The sequence below is a fragment of the Elephantulus edwardii genome, unplaced genomic scaffold (assembly GCF_000299155.1).
Source record: "Elephantulus edwardii isolate Elephantulus edwardi_28Jun2011 unplaced genomic scaffold, EleEdw1.0 scaffold00064, whole genome shotgun sequence".
In the NCBI taxonomy this organism is placed as follows: domain Eukaryota; kingdom Metazoa; phylum Chordata; class Mammalia; order Macroscelidea; family Macroscelididae; genus Elephantulus; species Elephantulus edwardii.
Genome location: NW_006399814.1, coordinates 15,559,588 through 15,569,012, shown reverse-complemented (window position 1 = coordinate 15,569,012; position 9,425 = coordinate 15,559,588). Strand labels below are relative to the sequence as shown.

General features: G+C 41.2%; 1 protein-coding gene across 1 annotated transcript in view; it reads left to right on the top strand.

The window, feature by feature from the left end:
* Positions 1–8,787: 8,787 nt before the first annotated feature.
* The window catches only part of LOC102867023 (proteasome subunit alpha type-5-like), a gene marked incomplete at its 3' end in the record, with an annotated part of 2,182 nt that continues 1,544 nt past the window's right edge, over positions 8,788–9,425 (top strand). Inside the window, exon 1 of the mRNA XM_006888087.1 lies at positions 8,788–9,420. Coding sequence (XP_006888149.1) covers positions 8,872–9,420 — 549 coding nt within the window. The remainder of the gene's footprint in view (positions 9,421–9,425) is intronic.

Below are 9,425 nucleotides of genomic sequence, written 5' to 3'. Positions count from 1 at the left end.
GCTGTTGTGCATAGGGTCGCTATGAGTCGCAAACGACTCGATGACACATAACAACAACAACAACAACAGATGCCAAGTGTGACTCATAGCAACCCTACAATCAACAGATTTGAACCCTGTCCTATCCTTTGCCATCCTCATCATCTTTGACACAGTGAAGCCCATTGCCGCAGTCACTGTGTCAATCTATCTGTTTGAGGGTCTTCATCTCTTCCACTAACCCTCCACCTCTCCAAGCATGATGTCCCTCTCCAAGGAATAGTCCCTCCTAGCGACATGCTCAGAGTTTTTGAAACAAAGTTTTATCATCTTTGCCTTTGAGGAGCACTCTTGCTGTACTTTCTCCAAGACATATTTGTTTGTTCTTTTGGCCATCCATGGGATATTCAATATTCTTCACTCACAGCACAGCTCAAAGGCACCATTTTGCTTCTGTCATCCTGATTCATTGTCCAGCTCTCAGATGCATAGCAAGTGACTGAAGAGACAATGGCCTGAATCAGGTGTGCCTTAGTCTTCAAACTAACATCATTTCTCCTCAGTGATTTGGGGAGGTACCTGACTGCAGACTTTCCCAATGCAATATGTCTCCTGATTTCCTGACTTGGTAACAAGTGTGCCAATTTTGGATCCAAGTAAGAGGAATTAGTTGACAGTTTCAATCTTTTCTCCATTTATCATGATGTTGCTTATCAGTCTACTGGTGAGAATTTTTGCTTCCTTTATGTTAGGATGTAATCTACATTGAATGTGCTAGTCTTTGATGTTCAGCAAAAAGTGCTTCAAATCGTCCTTACTATCAGCAAGCAGGGTTGTATCATCTCCATAATGCAGGTTGTTGGTGAGTTTTCCTCTGATGCTGATGCCACATTCTTTTTCATGGAGTCCAGCTTCTTGAATTATTTGCTCCACAAACAGACTGAATAGGTATGGAGGGATACAATCCAGATGCACTCCATTCCTGATTTTAAACTGTGTAGTTCTGTTCATACAACAGCCTCTTGATCTAGTATAGGTTTCACACAAGCACATGTAAGTGTTCTAGGATTCCCATTCTTTTCAATGTTAGCCATAATTTGTTATGATAAACACAGTGAAATGACCTTTGCCTAGTTAATAAAACCTAAATAGAATTCTTCTGGTATTCCCTGCTTTCAGCCAGAATCCATTCTGACATCAATAATGATATCCTTGTACTGTTCTAGCCATTTAGGGATGATCTTCAGCAATATTTTGCTTGCATACAATATTAATTATATTGATATATATTTTCCATATTCTATTAGATCAGCTTCCTTGGGAATGGAAACTTATATGGATCTCATCTAGTCAACAGACGAGGTAGCTGTCTTCCAAATTTCCTGGCACAGACTGGTGAGCACGTTTAGGACTGAATCTGTTATTTGGAGCATGTCAACTAGTATCCCAATATTTCCCGGTGCCCTACGTTATTTGCTAATGCCTTCGGTGCAACTTGAATTTCTCCTCTTATCACCATTGGCTCATGATTATATTGTGGGTAGTTCCTGAAATATTTCAGTGTTGGCCAATTCTTTTTAGTACAGTGAGTCTGTGTATCCCCTCTATCTTTTAAATGTTTCTTACATCATTCAAGATTTTATTCCTAGCATCTCTAAGTATGGATTTGTTTTTAAGTTTTTTCCATGTGATAAACGCTTAGTGAAGTCTTCTCTTTGTATTCTCTAATTCCAATTCTCTGCACTTTTCAGTATAATACATTGTCTTCTCAAGCTGTCCTGTGAAATCTGTTCATCTCTTTTACTTCAGCATCTCTTCCTTTTGTTTTGGCTTCTGAACACTCTAATGCAATTTCCAGAGTCTCTTTCGACATTCATTTCAGTTTTTTTTTCCTTTCTCCTCTGACTTTGTAATGACCTTTTGCCCTCTTCATGGATGATATCTTTGATGTCATTCCAGAACTCATCTGGTGTTCAATGCTTCAAACCTATTTTTAACGTGATTTTTAAATCCAAGTGTGATAGACTCAAGATCATATTCTTATTCTTGTTCCTTGCAATTTTCTTCAGCCTCATTTGAACTTGCATATGAGTAACTGATGGTCTGTTCCACAGTCAGCACCTCATTGGTTTTTTTTCCTGCTGATATTGAGCTTCTCCAATGATTCCTTCCACAGATGTATTCAAGGTGATTCCTATACAGCCCATCAGGTGAGTGTCCATGTGTAAAGTTGCCGCTTGTACTTTTTTTAAGAAGGTATTTGTAGTGAATAAATCATTGAGCAACACTCTTGGCACCAGTAGCCAGGAAATTAAAAGACATGTTGCCATGGGAACGTCTGCTGTTAGGGACCTCTCTAAAGTACTGAAGAACAAGGGTGTCTCTCTAGAGACTGAGGTGTGTCTGATACAGGCCATGGTCTTTGCAATCACTTGTTATGCATCAGAGAGTTGGACAATGACTAAGGAGGAGAGGAGAATTGATGCCTTTGAGCTGTGGTGCTGGAGATGAGTATTGAGGGTACCATGGACTTCTAAGAAAACAAACAGATTGATCCTTGAGAGGGTAAAACTGAGTTGCTCCTCGGAGGCAAGGATTCTGGGGCTTCGTTTGACATACTTTGGACATGTAAGGAGAGACAGGTCTTTAGAGAGGGACATCATGCTGGGTAGAGTAGAGGGACAGCGCAGGAGGGGAAGACCCTCTGTAAGGTGGATTTATTTAGTGACTGGGGTAATCGTGATGGGTGTGTCAGAGACAGTGCGATTGGCACAGAACAGAGCAGAGTTTAGGGCTGTTGTATATAGAGTCGCTATGAGTCGCAAGCAACTCGACAACACATAACAACAACAACATATAAAATTCAATCATCTATTTATGGCCTCCTTTCTGTCACCAAATACGGAAAACTAATTTCAAATCTGTTTATGCAAACACAATTAATTAAAATACGTTTGGTAGATCAAAGACCAGGAAACCAATCAATACCAAAAAGGTATTTGATTAAACTCAACAGGTTTTCTGTTGTTATTTGTTGTTGTTATGTGCCATCGAGTCATTTGCGTCTCATAGCGACCCTATGTACAACAGCCCTAAACTCTGCTCTATCCTGTGCCAATCTCATTGCCTCTGACACACCCATCCCGAGTACCCCCGTCACTGAATCAATCCACCTCATAGAGGGTCTTCCCCTCGCTCTTAAAATTTGGAAATCCCTGAGTGACATCTACTTCCTAAACAACATGCTTCTGGAAACTCTATGAACTTTGATAAATATTGATAGCTATAGAAAGGCTTCAGGTCTTTTGTTCATAGGGTCGCTCTGAGTCAGGTTCAACTCAACAGCAGTCATCAACAACAACAAACTCACTTATTAATACCAATCTCAGAATAACAGCCAACATTATGCTGTTTTTTTTAATGTCAGATGGGTAATGTGCTGATGTTATAACAAGGTTTAAGGGAGGCATATGTCATACAAAAACATAAACACCCAGTCATCAAACTTATGAACCAAAAGAGGATCCAACATTACATTTTTAAAGTGTATCATTACACTGTATATCAGAATTAAATACATTAACATAATTTCACTATCTTTAAAAAAAATTTTTTTACACCGTTCTAATTAGACAGTAAGGAAAGAAAGTGATTGAAAAGACTGTGGCCTGAATCAGGCACACTTTAATCTTTAAATTGAAATCCTCAGTAACTTGGAGATGTCTCTGACAATAGAGTTTCCCAATGTAATATGTCTTCTAATCTCCCGACTGCTGGTATGAATGGTGTTAATTGTTGAAATCACTGAAAATGTCAGTCTTTATTCCATCCACCATGATGTTGCCTGTTGGACCAGTGGTGCGGATTTTTGTTTTCTTGAGTTTGAGATGGAATCCATATTGAATGCTGTAGTCTTTGTTCTGCAGCAAATGCTTCAAGGCCTCCTCACCATCAGCAAGCGAGGTTTATGTCATCAGCATAACGCAGGTTTTTGAATCTTCCTCCAATCCTGATGCCACATTCTTCTTCATAGAGTGTAGCTTCTCAAATGCTTTGCTCAGTATACAGGTTGAATAGGTATGAAGAAAGGGTACACTTTTCTCCACACAATGTTTCCATGAGAGCTGGATAATGAATAAGAATGACAAAAGAATTGATGCCTTTGAGCTGTGGTGTTGATGAAGAGTACTGAACATCCCACGGACGGCCAAAAGAACAAACAGATATGTCTTGAAGAAAGTGCAGCCAGAGTGCTCCTCACAGGCAAAGATGACAAAGCTTTGTCTCATGTACTTTAGGCATGTTATTAGGAGAGGCCGTTCCTTGGAAAGAGATATCATAGTTGGAATGGTGGAGGATCAGCAAAAGAGAGGAAGACCCTCAATGAGATGGACGGTGACAGTGACTGCAGCGATGGGCTCAATTGTGTCAGAGATAGTGATGATAGTATAGGATAGGACAGAGTTCAGGTCTGTTGTTCATAGGGTTGCTGTGAGTCATTACTCAACAGCATCTAACAACAATTTGGAGTTTACATTAACTTAACTTAAAGAATTTGGTCTTTCCTCTAGTTCTTGAGTCATCAACTCTAAAAGCCTCAGAATTTAAATGTGTTTTATTTCATAAGTACTCCAGATTGCACCTAACAGGGTAGATAAAATGATGAGCTAACTCTAAGGTGGGGGCTGGCTAGATCAGAAAGTCCCACCTTGTGATTGAAGGGCCTTAGAAAAGTCTTCCATTCATTACATAAACGAGCCAAACTCAAACCACTATAGTCAAGTCTATTCCAACTCATGGTGACCCCATGTATCATGGAGCAGGACTGCTCCATGAGGTTTCTTGGCTGTAATATTCTTTAAAGTATATCACCAGGACTTTCCATGGGGACAGTGTAAATTGTCAACTTTCAGATTAATAGTTTAGCACAAACCATTTGCATCACCCAAACCCCCTTAACCTTCACAAATTTACTCTAATTTGTGGTGACCCCTCCCCCATCAAGCTTTAAATCTTTATAGGAGACAGCCCATCTCTTCCCAATAAGCATCCTGTGGATTCAAACCATCAGCCTTTAATCTAGCATTACATCACATAGTACACCATGCCACTGGGACTCCAGGACCTTACAATAGCTCTAGACATTGAAGCTCTGTGGATTTTCTAGTTGGAAGATGTCGATGCACATGAGAAAGTAGCATGCCCTTTGGGACATGGAAGCTTCACATGAGGATTCCCTTAAGTCTGTCCATGCACCTCTTTGTTTGTATCATTTTTGTTGTAAGTATAGTTGTTGTTTTGTGACATCAAGTAGAATATGACTCATCATGATCCTAAAAACAAGAGATCTGAACCCTGTCCTGTCCATCCTTCTCATCGCTGACACACCAGAGCCCACTGCCGCAGTCACTGTGACAAGCCACCTTGTTGCGGGTCTTCTTTTCCTTTGCTCACCCTCTAACTTTCCAGGCCTGATGTCTCTCTCCAAGGGATGGACCCTCCTAACAACATGCCCAAAGGATGTGAGACACAGCTTTGCCCTCCTTGCATCTTAGGACCATTCCGGCTGCATTTGCTCTGACACGTGTCTGTTCTTTTAACAGTCTATGAGGTATTCTGTAGTCTCCATCATCATCACTCAAAGGCATCAATTCTTCTGTCATCCTTATTCTTGGAATTAATTCTATGAGCTGTTCCAGTGATTTACCATATGACATAGTATGATAACAGGGTGTGAAATACCTTGTTGATTTTATATGAGTTGTTTGCTGAAATATGTTTACATAGTGATGAAAATAAAATAAATAACATTGTAATTTTCCTTTTTTTAAAAAAAAGGACTATTGGGAGTTAGCCAATCAGAAGGGAAAGAGCCTAAGGAGGGCCCCCAGGCTAGCATCTGACATTCTGAAGTGATAAAGGAAAAGTCCAAATTACAGCCAGCTGGCCAGAAGTAAGAGTTCTGTGTGAATTCCCAGACCTGTGGCTGCCTTTGACAGTCCAAAGAATTCTCTACTAAACTTGTGAGATCTGACTTAGCTCCAGACTGCAAGAAGCAAGAAAGTAGTGCTGCATAGTCAGCTGGGGTCAAAACTAAGCAACACAGAAGTGTGTGGGGGGAAGTATTTTATTTATGTTCATTGTAATCTGTGTACTGTTGTCATTGTTATGTGCCATTGAGTTGCCTGTGACTCAGAGCGACCTTTTGTACAATAGCTCTGAACCCAGCCCTATTGTCAAAGATGTAAGGTAAAAGTACTGAAATGAACAAAACTATCATATTGGAGTGAGCTTTGGTGGCAAAGTCCGTAGAAAGTTGTGCTGCTAACTGACCCAGAGTCATTTGCGACTCATAGCGACCCTATGTACAACAGCCCTAAACCCTGCTCTATCCTGTGCAAATCTCATTGCCTCTGACACACCCATCTTGATTACCCCAGTCACTGAATCAATCCACTTCATAGAGGGTCTTCCCCTCTTGCGCCGTCTCTCCACCCTCCCAAGCATTATGTCCCTCTTCAAGGACCTGTCCCTCCTGCAACATGCCCAAAGTATGTCAGACAAAGCCCCAGAATCCTTGCCTCCAAAGAGTTGCTTGGTTTAATCCTCTCCAGGATGAATCTGTTTGCTTTCTTGGCAGTCCATGGTACATTCAATACTTTTCTCCAGCACCACATCTCAAAGGCATCAATTCTCCTTCTGTCCTCCCTAGTCATTGTCCAACTCTCTGATGCATAACAAGTGATTGCAAAGACCATGGCCTGTATCAGGCGCATCCTAGTCTCCAGAGAGACACCGTTGCTCTTGAGTACTTTAGAGAGGTCCCTAACAGCAGACTTTCCCATCGCAATATGTTTTTTGATTTCCTGACTGCTGGTACCAAGAGTGTTGACCGTGAAGCCGAGCAAACCGAAACTGTGAACAATCTCAATCTCTTCGCCATCCATCCTGACGCTGCCAATTGGTCCAGTGGGGAAAATCTTTGTCTTCTTGACTTTGAGCCTCAGTCCATACTGAAGGCTGCAGTCCTTGACCCTCTGCAGCAAGTGCCTGAAGTCCTCCTCAGTTTCAGCAAGCAGGGTTGTGTAATTTGCATAACGTAGATTGTTAATAGATCTTCCACCAATCCTGATGCCACAATTCTCCTCATAGAGCCCAGCCTCCCGGATAATCTGCTCTGCATACAGGTTGAAAAGGTATGGAGACAGGACACATCCCTGGCGTAAAACCTTCCCAATTTTGAACCATGCAGTGTTACCCATGGGAGAGAGAAGGGCAATCTCTTCTTGGGTGATTTATAGCCTCAGATGTGATGGCCACAGGTCTGAGGATTTTTATAATAGTATGAAGAACATATAATGATATTCTAGTTTTTAAATATAAGAGAGATAACTTTTTTAGAAAGATTCTGCTAGATGGATGGAGGCATATACAAAATGTCTACAAATCAGAAACTTTTGTATGTATTAGAAACAACCCACTAGAATGCACACCCATGTTTATGGGGGCTCTGTTCACAATAGCAAAGAGCTAAAAACAACCCAAGTGCCCATCAACAAATGAATGGATAGAGAATATCTAGTACATCCACACAATGGAATTGAAAAAACAAGAAACAGCATTGAAAAACAAGGAACTCATGAAATATTATGCAAAATGGATGACCCCGGAGGACATTATGCTGAGTGAAATATCTCACTCACAAAAGAACAAATATTGCTCAGGGCCACTGTTTCAAAACGGGAATGACATCAGGGTTGAGGGAAGACAGAAGGAGGGGAGAAATGATGTATACTCCATTGAAACGGATGAGGGAGAGAAGTGTTTAAAAGGGATATATGATTGAGTATTATTGTTATGAGAGGAATCCAGAATGAAGGTTGCACAGTGGAGTGGACTTGGCGGGGTGGGGTGGGGTGGTGTAACTGCTTAACAATGGAAGAGTTTTACTTTTCCTTTTCAAGAAGAAGAGTGAATTGGGGGAGAGGGGGTGGCAGGAAGAAGAGTGCAACAATGAATGACTGGAAACCCTAAGTCTCTGTAAACTTTTATTAAAATTAATTTTAAAAAAGAAAGAAATACGCTGGAAAAATAGTTCATTCATAATAGTCATGAAAAACATAATACTCAACAGTTCTTTGCTATGGAATCAGAACCATATCATAGCTGCGCCTCCAGGGGCTTTTCAAAGGCTATCAACAACAACGGAGGAGATTGCTCATCTTGTACCCTGGAGCCAGAGGTGAATTCGAGCAGAGAGAACCACGACTTTAGGGTTAGCAGTACAACTCCCTATAGACTACGTCACCAGAGCTCCTTCATAAAACATAAGTTACCTTCAAGTAATCATAATAAAGGAGCTCTCTGGTGGCCTAGTGGCAAGAAGCTGCGCTGCAATCCTGAAGGCATGAGGTTCAAGTCCACCAGCCACTCTGCAGGAGGATGGGCAATCTCCTCCCAAGTGATTAACTGTCTTTGAAAACCTGCCAGAGGGTCAGCTATGGGTCGGTTCTGACCCAATGGTAAAAAACAACGATCATAATAAGCAATATATAAAATCTATATTAATAAATTACTCCTTTATTGATATTTAAATGAAGATAGAGCATTTTCTAGATGCAAAGACTGGATGCTTGGAACTTGCCACTGTTACTCAACTAATTTGCTGCTTTAATGTATTTAAAATTAAAATCTCATTGAGATATTTGAGAAGCAAATATACTTTTAAAGATGATATGAGTAAGCAAAGTTGTCGAAGAAATCTTTTTAAAAAGAAGAGTGAGGGAGCAGGGCCCTGAAGTCTGTGGTGGTGTGGGTGATTTGGGTTCCGGAGGAATCGTGTTGGTCCTCAGTATCTCCGGTTAGCCACTGCCGCCTTATCCAGCCCTCGCCATGTTCCTCACCCGGTCTGAGTACGACAGAGGCGTGAATACTTTTTCTCCTGAAGGAAGATTATTTCAAGTGGAATATGCCATTGAAGCTATAAAGCTTGGTTCTACAGCCATTGGGATCCAGACGTCAGAGGGTGTATGCCTAGCTGTGGAAAAGAGAATTACTTCCCCACTCATGGAGCCCAGCAGCATTGAGAAAATTGTAGAGATTGATGCTCACATAGGTTGTTCAATGAGTGGACTAATTGCTGATGCTAAGACTTTAATTGATAAAGCTATAGTGGAGACACAGAATCATTGGTTCACCTACAATGAAACTATGACAGTAGAGAGTGTGACCCAGGCAGTGTCCAATCTAGCTTTACAGTTTGGAGAAGAAGACGCAGATCCGGGGGCCATGTCTCGTCCTTTTGGAGTAGCACTATTATTTGGAGGAGTTGATGAGAAAGGACCTCAGCTGTTTCACATGGACCCATCTGGAACCTTTGTACAATGTGATGCTAGAGCAATTGGCTCTGCGTCAGAAGGTGCTCAGAGCTCCTTGCAAGAAGTTTA